At 50.1% G+C, this 13898-nt stretch overlaps 1 protein-coding gene across 1 annotated transcript in view; it reads right to left on the bottom strand.

Moving 5' to 3' along the window:
• Positions 1-13898, bottom strand: part of LOC140715696 (neural cell adhesion molecule L1-like) — a 341600-nt gene that overhangs the window by 23178 nt on the left and 304524 nt on the right. Inside the window, 5 exon segments of the mRNA XM_073028066.1 lie at positions 2024-2197; positions 3652-3771; positions 6553-6729; positions 10231-10353; positions 12284-12467. Coding sequence (XP_072884167.1) covers positions 2024-2197; positions 3652-3771; positions 6553-6729; positions 10231-10353; positions 12284-12467 — 778 coding nt within the window.

The following is a 13898-nucleotide window of genomic DNA, read 5'->3' as shown; positions in this document are numbered from 1 at the left end:
AGTGTGTGTGTGAGATTTTACTGCAGGATTCTGTAAAAGGTATGAGAGTAAAGGGGGCCTTTTCTGGTTGGTTCCCGGTGACTAGTAATGTATCGCAGGGGACAGTGTCGTGGTTGCCTCTTTTATGTTATGGATCACTCTCACGGATTTGGATGGTGGAATTGATGGCTTTGTGGCCAGGTTTGCAGACGATATGAAGGTGGGTGGAGGGGCAGGTAGCGTAAAGGGAGCCTGCCGAAGGGCTCAGATTAGGAGAGAGGGCAAAGAAGTGGCAGACGGAATACACTACAGGCAAAAAGGGGTAGGCTATTTTCTAAACGGGGAGAAAATTCAGAAATCCGAGGTGCAAGGGGACTTAGGAGTCCTCGCGCAGGATTCAGAATCAGGTTTAATATCGGCAGTCAATACATGTCGTGAAATTTAGCTGTCTTTGCGGCAGCAGTGAAATTCAATACAATAGCAAACTAATCTGTGCATTACAGCAAGTACATAATGATTAAATAAGTAGGGCAAAAATAGAAATAAAGTAGTGAGGCAGTGTTCACGAGTTTAATGTCCATTTAGAAATTGGAAGGCAGAGGGGAAAAAGCTTTAGGGAGGATTCCCTAAAGGTTAACTTGCAGGTTGAGTCGGTGGTAAGGAAAGCAAATAGAATGTTAGCATTCATTTCGAGAGGACTAGAATATAAAACAATTCTGAATGCACACACAATCATGAGGGACAGTCAAGGTGAATGGTCGCAGAATGAGGTAGGGGAGTCCAAAGCTAGAGAGCACAGGTTTAAGATGAGAGGGGAAAGGTTTGAAAGGGACCTGAGAGGCAGTTTTCTTCCCATACAGTGTGTGGTTGGTGCTTAAAGGACATCTAGATAGATTCAGATTCATTTATCTACATCGAAACATACAGTGAAATGTGCTTTTTTGTGCCAGTCAAGGATCTGCTAGGGTTAGCCTACAAGTGTTCTCACACATTCCAGTGCCAACATAAAAACAACCAAAAAAACCCAGCAAACAAGCCACTTTCCCGTTTACCCACCTGCTCACACACCCAAACATGGTCTCAACTCCAGGGAGGGCAGAGCCTCCAGTTCTTGTTTAAAGGGATGTGGGCCAAGTGTGGACAAACAGACCTAACTCAGCAAAGCACCTTGTTTGACATGATTCTGGGACCCCTGCTCTTTGTGAAGTATGCAGTGATTCACTTTGGAAAGTCGAATTTGAAGGCAGAGTACAGGGTTAATATTCTTAGCAGTGTGGCGGAACAGCGGGATCTTGGGGTCTGAGTCCATATATCCTAAAAGTTGCAATGCAAGTTGATGGTGGAGTTAAGGTGTATGAAGGTACGTCTTCATGAGGTAATATTGCAGCTCTCTAAAACCCTGGTTAGTCCATAACTGGGATAATGTGTTCAGTTCTGGTGGCAATTTTGTAAGGATGGGGATTTTCTAGGATGCTGGCTGGATAGGAAAGCATGTCTTACTTATGAGGACAGGTTGAGCGAGCAAGGGCTTTTCTCTCTGGAGCGAAGGAGGATGAGAAGTGAATTGACAGAGATATACAAGATGACAAGAAGCACAGAACAAGTGGATAACCGTATAACAATGGTTATCGAGAGACATTTTCCCAGAGCCAAAATGGCTAATATGAGGGGGACATAATATTATTGGAGGAAAGTATAGGGGAGTGTCAGAGGTAAGTTTTTTTTTTACAGAGTGGTGTGTGGATGGAACACACTGCCAGGAATGGGACATTAGAGACATTTAAAAGAATATTAGATAGATACATGGATGATAGAAAAATGGAGAGCTTTGTGGGAGGGGAGGGTTAGATTGGTTGAAAGGTTGGCACAAAACCATGGGGCGAACGGCCGGTACTGTTCTACGTTCTATGAACGAATTGGCCTGAAAGGACTATTTCTGTGCTGTACGACTCAATGAGAAGGAGTTTCACTCTGTGTCTGACTAGTGCCGACTGGTGCTTTGGGAGCGTCTGACGCCGATGCATTATCGAGCACAAGGTCCCACCTGCAGACAAACCTGGCCCGAGGGTCTCCACCTCCTTGTCCCAAACCAGGAGATTCTCAAACTGCCCGACTTGCCACAGCTTGATCCGATAGGGCGTCCCCGGCTTCAGACCATCCAGCATGAAGAAGTTCTGCGTGGAGTTCACTGGCTTTGAGTCTTTCCAGTCATCCTTGGCTGCAAAACGAGAAACCAACAGTAAAGCCACGCAGCCTGAACCTGCAGAGTTGCCACCACCGCTAGATGTCACAATGATCCCGCAGTTCGGACGTTGAAGACGGAACACAAAAAAGATCCTGGATACTAATCCATAATATATCTGACAGGTATAAAACATGAGTCTCCAGGGTAGGTCACATTTCTCCTCCTCCAATAGTACCTTTATTATCTCATATCAATAGTATTTTACTGCCTCCTAAGTGGGAACACAGTGTGATTTCTCAAATTAAAACAATAACTCTCCCTCCTCACCACCCCCTGCTATGTTGTGTGTTCTCTCTTCACCACCCCGCGGAATTCCTCCTTCACCATCCCTGACCATCTCCCCGCTGCCGTTTCTGAAGCTGGGCTACAGTAAATACTGTTCCACTACATTGCTCTCAGAGGGCCAATTGTGCAGACAATTCAGGCTAGGACTTCATTCCCTGGAGTGCAGGGGAATGAGGGGGGATTTGAAAGAGGTATATAAAATTAAGAGGGGTATCATCATCATTATGCGCAGTGTCATATGACATGGGCGATCACGGTCTATGACCATGATTGTTCTTGACTAGTCTTCCTACAGAAGTGGTTTGCCATTGGCTTCTTCTGGGCAGCGTCTTTATGAGACGGGTGACCCCGGCCGTTAACAATACTCTTCAGAGATTGTCTGCCTGGCGTCAGTGGTCACATAACCAGGACTTGTAATCTGCACCAGCTGCTCGTACGACCCTCCCCCACCTGCCCAATGGCTTCACATGACCCTGATCAGGGAGTGGTGGGGAGGGGTAGCTAAGCAGGTGCTACACCTTGCCCAAGGGTGACCTGCAGGCTAGTGGAGGGAAGGAACACCTTACACCTCCTTTGGTGGAGACATATCTCTACCCCACTACCCCTGATAATGATAATGTAAAATTATGAGGGATTAGACAGGGTAAATGCACACAGGATTTTTCCACTGGGACTAGGTGAGACCAGAACTAGAGGTCATGTTGGGGGGGGGGGGGGTGAAAGGTGAAATATTTAAAGGGAACTTCTTCACTCAGAGGATGGTGACAGTGTGGAACGAGCTGCCATCAGGAGTGGTGGATGTGGGTTTGATTTCAACATTGAACAGAGGTTTGGATAAGTACATGGACGGGGGGAGTGGGGGGGGTGAGGTATATATGGAGGGTTACGATCCTGGTGCCGGTCAATAGACCAGGCAAAATAAAGCTCAGCATGGGCCAAAGGGACTGCTTCTGTAGTGCTCTGTGATTCTAAGTATGAAATAAAAACAAGAACTGTAAAAACAAGAGGTTAGGTAGCATCCATGGATACAGGAAGAGTTAATGTTCCAGAGGTTGTTGGAGCGGTGAGGTGGCAGTCCTGCTCAGCACATTCCTACAGGGACTTGGGTTCCTTGTGCAGGCATCTGTGTACCCCAAACTTACCATCGTTGCTCATGTACTGAACTTGGAGCTCTGTGACCCGATGCCCCTCCAGTACGACCCAGGTGATGTTGGTGTGTGTGTCACCCACGGTGTAGTTGATGTTCTTCAGCACCCTGGGCTCTGTAACAGGTAAAAGAGAGTCAGTTCGACAGGCTGCACCGGATATGGCCCAGTCCATTACAGGCAAACCCTCCCCACCACTAAGCACATCTACCAGAAGCTCTGCTACAAGTTCTGCACACATCAAAGACTTCCACTATCTAGGCCATGCTCTCTTCTCGCTACTACCACTGAGCTGGAGACAGAGGAGCCTTTGGTCCTACACCCCCAGCTTCAGGAACAGTTATTACCCTTCAACCATCAGGCTCCTGAACCAACCTGGATAACTTCACTCATCTCAACAGTGATGAAGAGTTTTGCCCCGAAACTTCGACTGCTTATTAATTTCCATAAATGCTGCCTGACGTGCCGAGTCCCCCCAAAGTGTGTGTTCTTCTGGACACCCAGCATCCGCAGAATCTCACGTATATGATTCCACAACCTAAAGACTCACTCTCAAGGACTGAGAACTGTGTCTGCTTGCCTATCTGTATTTCCGTCTAGCTTTCTGCACAGTCTGTCTTCCTTTGCACACTGATTGTTTCTCAGTCTCTGCATAGCTTTTCATTGATTCCACTGGAGTTCCCTGCTCTACTGTGAACACCCACAAGAAAATGAACCTCAGGGTTGTATTTGGTGACGTACATTAACTTTGATAATAAATTTACACTTGAACTTGAACCTTTTGAGGTGCTGTAGACAAAGTCCAAGTCCCTACCCAATCCTCCAGCGCACTGCAGGATGCACAGCTACTGGTAAACCCCTCCGTTCTCTTGCTCTTCCCCACAGCCCTGCTATCGTTGTCAATTCTCTATCTAATTAAGACCATAAAACATAGAATATTACAGAAGAGCATAGGCTGACAAGGAGATGGTCGCAGATCACCGTTAATCTCTCTCAACAGCAAGTGCTCCCTCTATCTCACCCTGAGATACGGCCATAGTGGGGTGTGTCAGGAATGGACAGGAGGAAGAGTATAGGAAACTGATACAGGACTTTGTGATATGGTGCAACTCAAACTACCTGCGTCTCAATATCACCAAGACCAAGGAGATGGTGGTGGACTTTAGGAGATCTAGGCCTCATATGGAGCCAGTGATCATTAATGGAGAATGTGTGGAGCAGGTTAAGACCTACAAGTATCTGGGAGTACAGTTAGACGAGAAGCTAGACTGGACTGCCAACACAGATGCCTTGTGCAGGAAGGCACAGAGTCGACTGTTCTTCCTTAGAAGGTTGGCGTCATTCAATGTCTGCAGTGAGATGCTGAAGATGTTCTATAGGTCAGTTGTGGAGAGCGCCCTCTTCTTTGTGGTGGCGTGTTGGGGAGGCAGCATTAAGAAGAGGGACGCCTCACGTCTTAATAAGCTGGTAAGGAAGGTGGGCTCTGTCGTGGGCAAAGTACTGGAGAGTATAACATCGGTAGCTGAGCGAAGGGCGCTGAGTAGGCTACGGTCAATTATGGAAAACCCTGAACATCCTCTACATAGCACCATCCAGAGACAGAGAAGCAGTTTCAGCGACAGGTTGCTATCGATGCAATGCTCCTCAGACAGGATGAAGAGGTCAATACTCCCCAATGCCATTAGGCTTTACAATTCAACCGCCAGGAGTAAGATATGTTAAAGTGCCGGGGTTGATTGTATTTAATGTATTTAAGTAAACTACTTAAGAACTTTTTAAAAGCTATTATTAATGCTTTTTGAGAGAGTGATTTAGATGCATATCATATTTTTACTGAGTTAAGTATTGTATGTAATTAGTTTTGCTACAACAAGTGTATGGGACATTGGAAAAAATGTTGAATTTCCCCATGGGGATGAATAAAGTATCTATCTATCTATCTATCCTGAAGTCCCACACAAACAGGTTCAAGAACATCTCTTCCCTCCATTCTTCTATCAGCGGTAAGACATGCAAAAGAGGAAGAATGGTTCATGGACCGTTAAGAACTCTGATGGTGGAGAATCATTGACCATAGAACATAAAACACTGTAGCAACACAGTACAGGCCCTTCAGCTCACAATGTTGTGCCAGCTCCCTCCAAGAACAATCGAACCCTTCTTTCCCACATAGCCCTTCGTTTAACTTTCATCCATGTGCCTATGAAAGAATCTCTTAAGTGTCCCTACTGTATTCTCCTCTACCAGCATGCTTGACAGCTGTTACATGCATCCACCTCTCAGTGTAAAGAACTTACCTCTTGACATCTGCCCCTCTATACTTTTCTCCACTCACCTTAAAATTATGCCCGCTGTGTTAACCATCTGGGAAGAGGTCTGGTTTCAATGTATGCCTCTGATCATCTTGTACTTCTCTATCAAGTCACCTCTCATCCTCCTTTGCTCCAAAGAGAAAAGCCCTAGTTTGCTCAATGTATCTTCATCAGACATGCTCTCCAATCCAGACAGCATTCTGGTAATCCTCCTCTGCTTCCTATAATGAGGTGACCAGAAGTGAACACAGTACTCCAAGTGCGGTCTAACCAGGGATATATAGAGCTGTAACATTACCTCATTATTGTAGACCCCAAGATCCCTCTGTTCCTCCAAACTGCTAAAATCCTGCCATTAATCCTGCACTCTCCAATCCATGCAGCACCCTCTGCACCCACTCTAAAGCTTCCACATCCGATAATAAGGTGAGCAAAACTGAACACAACTGGTTGGTGCATGCACTGGAGAGGTTGAGAGGACCAAGCACAACCAAATGAGACTAACTTGGACGGGAAGAACGGTGGTCAGTATGGACCAGCTGGGCCAGACGGCCGACTTCTGTGCTGCCCACCTCTATGTACTTACCTCCTTCCCGGCTGGTGAAAATACCCTTGTCAGTTGCCTTGCCCCTGCCCACAGAGGTCTGTCCCATCACGTAGAACTTGTAGAAGGAGTTGGGCTGGAGGTCTTGAACAGTGACCCTGGTGGTGGCTGGGGATGATACGATCTGCTCTCTCAGGGGGCCGCTAACCGTCCCATTGACTGTCCGGACAAAAGACATAAGATACGCTCTACGTCAACACATAGGCGGCACAGGAGGGCTATGGCTGAGCTGCCGTACTTTCTCCGAGTGAGCCCTCTGGCCAATACCCATCCCCACCTCCAGCTTCTGGCATGTCTCCCATCCCCCTACCCCACAGCCATTCCCGCCTTTCCCTGCTCAAAGTAATCTTACCAATGACATGAGTTAGACCACTAGGTACCTCGATGCAGTCCCAGTGTCAGACAGAGTGAAGCTCCCATCACAAACTCCCGGTGTCAGACAGAGTGAAGCTCCCATCACACACTCCCGGGGTCAGACACAGAGTGAAACACCCTCCACACCGTCCCATCACACACTCCCGGGGTCAGACACAGAGTGAAACTCCCTCCACACCGTCCCATTACACACTCCCGGGGTCAGACACAGAGTGAAACTCCCATCACACACTCCCGGGGTCAGACACAGAGTGAAACACCCTCCACACCGTCCCATCACACACTCCCGGGGTCAGACACAGAGTGAAACTCCCTCCACACCGTCCCATCACACACTCCCGGGGTCAGACACAGAGTGAAACTCCCATCACACACTCCCGGGTTCAGACACCAGATGGCGCTCCCTCCACACCGTCCCATCACACACTCCCGGGGTCAGACACAGAGTGAATCTCCCTCCACACCGTCCCATCACACACTCCCGGGGTCAGACACAGAGTGAAACTCCCTCCACCCCGTCCCATCACACACTCCCGGGGTCAGACACAGAGTGAAACTCCCATCACACACTCCCGGGGTCAGACACAGAGTGAGGTCTCCCTCCACACCGTCCCATCACACACTCCCGGTGTCAGACAGAGTGAAGCTCCCATCACACACTCCCGGGGTCAGACACAGAGTGAAACCCCCTCCAACCCCATCCCATCACACACTCCCGGGGTCAGACACAGAGTGAATCTCCCTCCACACCGTCCCATCACACACTCCCGGTGTCAGACAGAGTGAAGCTCCCATCACACACTCCCGGGGTCAGACACAGAATGAAACTCCCTCCACACCGTCCCATCACACACTCCCGGGGTCAGACACAGAGTGAAACTCCCTCCACACCGTCCATCACACACTCCCGGGGTCAGACACAGAGTGAAACTCCCTCCACACCGTCCCATCACACACTCCCGGGGTCAGACACAGAGTGAAACCCCCTCCACCCCATCCCATCACACACTCCCGGGGTCAGACACAGAGTGAAACTCCCATCACACACTCCCGGGGTCAGACACAGAGTGAATCTCCCTCCACACCGTCCCATCACACACTCCCGGGGTCAGACACAGAGTGAAACCCCCTCCACCCCGTCCCATCACACACTCCCGGGGTCAGACAGAGAGTGAGTCTCCCTCCACACCGTCCCATCACACTCCCGGGGTCAGACACAGAGTGAAACTCCCTCCACACCGTCCCACCACACACTCCCGGGGTCAGACACAGAGTGAAGCTCCCTCCACACCGTCTCATCACACACTCCCGGGGTCAGACACAGAGTGAATCTCCCTCCACACCGTCCCATCACACTCCCGGGGTCAGACACAGAGTGAAACTTCCTCCACACCGTCCCACCACACACTCCCGGGGTCAGACACAGAGTGAATCTCCCTCCACACCGTCCCATCACACACTCCCGGGGTCAGACACAGTGTGAAACTCCCTCCACACCGTCCATCAGACAATCCCGGGGTCAGACACAGAGTGCAGCTCCCTCCACACCGTCCCAACACACACTCCCGGGGTCAGACACAGAATGAAGCTCCCATCACACATTCCCGGGTCAGACACAGAGTGAGTCTCCCTCCACACCGTCCCATCACACTCCTAGGGTCAGACATAGTGTGAAACTCCCTCCACACCGTCCCATCACACACTCCCGGAGTCAGACAGAGTGAAGTTCCATTCACACCGTCCCATCACACACTCCCGGGGTCAGACAGAGTGAAGCTCCATCCACACTGTCCCAGCACACACTCCCGGGGGTCAGACGCAGTGTGAAATTCCCTCCACACCGTCCCATCACACACTCCCGGGGTCAGACATAGTGTGAAACTCCCTCCACACCGTCCCATCACACACAGTGTGAAATTCCCTCCACACCGTCCCTTCACACACTCCCGGGGTCAGACACAGTGTGAAGTTCCCTCCACACCGTCCCATCACACACTCCCGGGGTCAGACACAGAGTGAAGCTCCCTCCACACCGTCCCATCACACACTCCTGGGGTCAGACACAGAGTGAAGCTCCCTCCACACAGTCCCAACACACACTCCCCAGGTCAGACACAGAGTGAATCTCCCTCCACACTGTCCCAACACCACACTCCCGGGGTCAGACACAGAGTGAAACTCCCTCCACACCGTCCCATCACACACTCCCGGGGTCAGACACAGAGTGAATCTCCCTCCACACCGTCCCATCACACACTCCCGGGGTCAGACACAGTGTGAAACTCCCTCCACACACCGTCCCATCAGACAATCCCGGGGTCAGACACAGAGTGCAGCTCCCTCCACACCGTCCAACCACACACTCCCGGGGTCAGACACAGAGTGAAGCTCCCATCACACACTCCCGGGGTCAGACACAGAGTGAGTCTCCCTCCACACCGTCCCATCACACTCCCAGGGTCAGACATAGTGTGAAACTCCCTCCACACCGTCCCATCACACACTCCCGGAGTCAGACAGAGTGAAGTTCCATTCACACCGTCCCATCACACACTCCCGGGGTCAGACGCAGTGTGAAATTCCCTCCACACCGTCCCATCACACACTCCCGGGGTCAGACATAGTGTGAGACTCCCTCCACACCGTCCCATCACACACAGTGTGAAATTCCCTCCACACCGTCCCTTCACACACTCCCGGGGTCAGACACAGTGTGAAGTTCCCTCCACACCGTCCCATCACACACTCCCGGGGTCAGACACAGTGTGAAACTCCCTCCACACCGTCCCATCACACACTCCCGGGGTCAGACACAGAGTGAAGCTCCCTCCATACCGTCCCATCACACACTCCCGGGGTCAGACACAGAGTGAAGCTCCCTCCACACCGTCCCATCACACACTCCTGGGGTCAGACACAGAGTGAAGCTCCCTCCACACAGTCCCAACACACACTCCCCGGGTCAGACACAGAGTGAAGCTCCCTCCACACCGTCCCATCACACACTCCCGGGGTCAGACACAGTGTGAAACTCCCTCCACACCGTCCCATCACACACTCCCGGGGTCAGACACAGAGTGAAGCTCCCTCCATACCGTCCCATCACACACTCCCGGGGTCAGACACAAAGTGAAGCTCCCTCCACACCGTCCCATCACACACTCCTGGGGTCAGACACAGAGTGAAGCTCCCTCCACACAGTCCCAACACACACTCCCCGGGTCAGACACAGAGTGAAGCTCCCTCTACCTCAGGCAGGTATGACAGGCCTACACCGTTACTTACTCTGCTGATACTGCAGCACATATCCAGTGATGATCCCGTTGGGATGTTGGGGTTGGCTCCAGGAAATAGCAACCTCCGTGTTCTTCAGTAAATCCAGGTGCACCCTGATGGGCTTACTGGGAACTGAGTGTGGGAGAAACAGAGGGTGAACAGGTCACAGGTACTGAAAGAAAGGTGGGGGGAGAGTTAGAGAGAGTGAAAGGAGTCAGAGTTCTACAAACAAAGACGAAGATAGGGACGAAGAAAGGGGGAAGAGAGAGGGGAGAGTGGAGGGTGGAGGGGAAGGGGAGGGGTTAGGGGAGGCTGGAGGGTGGATGGGGAGGGAGAGGAGAGGGAGGGAGAGAGAGGGGAGGGTGGGAGAGAGAGGGGAGGGAGGGATGGAGGGGAGGGAGGATGGAGAGGGGAGGGATGGTTGGGAGGATGGAGGGAGGGGAGGGAGGATGGAGGGAGGGGAGGATGGAGAGAGGGGAGGGAGGATGGAGAGAGAGGAGGGAGGATGGAGAGAGGGGAGGGAGGATGGAGGGAGGGATAGAGCGAAGGGTGCAGGAGGAGAGAGGAAAAGGAGGGGAAGAGAGAGGGAGGGAAGAATGAAGACAAAGTGAAAAGACAAACAGTGACAGTGATGATCGGGCAAGGCAGAAGGGACCATAAAGCAAATAAAGAGTGGCATTTAGAAGTAGAAAGAATGCCAGAGCAAGACAAATAAAGAGCAAGTGAGCAAAGAGAAACAATAAAACATCTGTGATCGTAAATTTGTGGAAGATTAATCAAACGGGAACGAGATGGGGATTTTAAATTAAAATCCAGATTTCACAAGAAGCCTTTATGACATTCACATGGTGGTTTAAATAGGAATCGGATTGCCCGCTGTGTTGGAAGTTGTCTGCGATGGCTCAGGAGAGGAATTAATAAATATTAAAGCAGCAGGGAAGCAGTCGACTTCAGATCCCAGTGCTAGATGACGGGAAAGAAATTACCAGTTGAAGCTGAGATACATCCTGGGATACGGTGGGACACATCATCAGTGGGTCATTGGGCATTTCGGAGCTTTCAAAAGCAGACATCCTCGCCCAGGCAACCCAGCCAGGGTTGATCAGGCCCTGGCTTGTGCCCCAGCAGCACTGGTCCACGGGTTACACCTCCTGATCCACAGCCACCTGGAGGCTCGTCCAGCAGCCTCTGTAAGGGTCCTGAAGCCTCTTTTATTTGCAGCCCCAAAACACCAAAGGCAGCGTAGCTTCCGCACACTGAACAGTCAGCAAAACCTCTACACCCCACCTTGATACGCTCACATTGCGCTCTCCACCCCTCCCTCCGTCTCTGGCCCTGCTCTACCAGCTCCTCGGATTTGGCCTTCTAGGTGCTCAAATGCCAGAACAGTATTGAAGAGGGCCACCTATCAGTTAGCATGACGCCACTACGGATCAGGGCGCCCGAGTTCAGAGTTCAGCTCTAACATCATCTGTACGTTCCTCCCTGTGAAGGTGTGTATTTCCTCTGGATGCTCCGGTTTCCTCTCACAGGTTAATAGGTCATTGCAAATCATCCTGTGACTAGGCTAGGGTTAAATAGGTGGGCTGCTGGGTGGTGTGCTCGTTGGGTTGGAAGGGCCAGTTCTGCAATACATCTCCAAATAAAAATATAAAAATCTCTTGCAGGCTGCCACTAGCACGATCCTCGCTGATTTAACTTGACGCAAAACGACAAATTTCACGGCATGTTTCGATGCACGTGTGACAAGTAGAGCTAATCTCTCCCATGTAACACACAAAATACTGGAGGAACTCAGCAGGCTCAGGCAGCATCTGTGGAGAGGAATAAACAGTCGACATTTTGTGCTGAGATCCTTCGTTAGGACTCGGCCTGAAACATCAACAGTTTATTCCTCTCCATTGATGCTGCCTGACCTGCTGAGTTCTTCCAGTATTTTGTGTGTGGGTTACTCTGGATTTCAAACATCTGCAGAACCTTTTGTGTGTATCATCTCTTAGTTTTCTGGATGGGAGCTAGCACAATACTGGAGACATGTGAGCAGAGAGGGAACTGCCCTTACCTCCCTCAAGGGTGGTGAATTGGTAGGGAGGTTCAGTCTCAGGAGAGTCTCCCTTGCCATTGAACACCTTCACCACAAGATTGTACTTGGTGTAGGGCTTGAGGTCCTCGATGAGAGTGTGGTTACGGTCACCGTGGACAATCTGCTGGTGACGCTCTGCACTGTGATGTTTCCAGTAGATGACCTGCATCATGCGAGAGGGTGAGAAATCAGAATCACTTACATATGTCATGAAATCTGTTGTTTTGCAACAGCAGTACAGTGCAATATATAAATTACAGTTCAAGAAATAGTGCAAAAAGAGAGCAAAGATAGTAAGGTAGTGTTCATAGGTTCATTGGCCATCTAGCATAAGCCGAACTTTCAGTGGGTCCTCAGGATCCTGTTCCTCTTCCCCGGTGATAGCAATGAGTGCGTGCCTTGGGTGGTGGGGTCCTTAATGATGGAGGCATCGCCTTTTGAAGATATCCTCAGTGGTGGAGGGACTGTGCCCCCCCCCCCCCCCATGATGGAGCTGGCTGAGACTACAGCCCTCCTCAGCACTTTCTGATCCTGTGCAGTGGCCCCTCCGTACCAGACAGTGATGCAACCTGTTAGGATTCTCTCCACGAGAGTTCTAAAGACATTTGTCTTTGGTGACATACCAAATCTCCTCAAACTCCAAATGGAATATAGCCGCTGCGTCATTACGTTGCTCCCAGGATAGGTCCTCGGAGATGTCAACGAAGGGGAGACGGGTGTGTGAGTAAGCATTGGCTTTACATAGGTTTGTCCCTCAACTTGCTAATGACCTCTGCTGACTGCTGCCCTCTTCTTTCACCTCCACACCTCCTGATACCTGTCAACTCAATAACTCCCCAAACTTTGCACCACGACAGTGTAGGGAAGTGTATGGTCATGCACTTTGGTAGAAAGAATAAAAGGGTAGACAATTTTCTACAGATGGAAGTAAGGTGCAAAGGGACTTGGCACTTGTGCAAGATCCCCAAAAGTTTAACTTACAGGTTGAGCTGGTGGTAACGAAGGCAAATGCAATGTTAGCATTCACTTTGCAAGCACTACAATAAAGAAGCAAGGATGTAGTGCTGGGGTTTTTATTAGGCACTGGTCAGACCATGCTGGAATACTGAAAACAGTTTTGGACCCCTTATCTAAGGAAGAATATGCTGGGTTTGGACAAGGTCCAGAGGATCCTTCCAATAGTGGGCAAATCCAGGACCAGAGGTACATTAGTCTGAAATCCCACACAGCTACTTCCCATCAACCATTCTGTTCTTGAACCAACTAGCAAATCCTTATTTCTATAGTTAACAATATTATGAATAGTTTATGAATATCATAAATCCTGGTTATGTGACCACTGACACCAGGCAGACAGTCTCTGAAGAGTATCGATAATGGCTGGGGTCACCCATCTTGTAAAGACACTGCCCAGAAGAAGGCAATGGCAAACCACTTTTGTAGAAAGATTTGCTATGAGTAATTGCGATCATGGGAAGACCACAATCACCCACGTCGTACAACATGGCACATAAAGGAAAGAAAGAGTTTGCATTAAAATGGGCATTTTTTGTTCTAATTGTAAAAACTGTATATGATTGTTTATCCTGTGAAT

The sequence above is a fragment of the Hemitrygon akajei genome, chromosome 24 (genome assembly GCF_048418815.1).
Source record: "Hemitrygon akajei chromosome 24, sHemAka1.3, whole genome shotgun sequence".
Taxonomy (NCBI): Eukaryota; Metazoa; Chordata; class Chondrichthyes; order Myliobatiformes; family Dasyatidae; genus Hemitrygon; species Hemitrygon akajei.
Note: the sequence above shows the minus strand (reverse complement) of the source record. Positions and strands in the feature narration are given on the sequence as shown.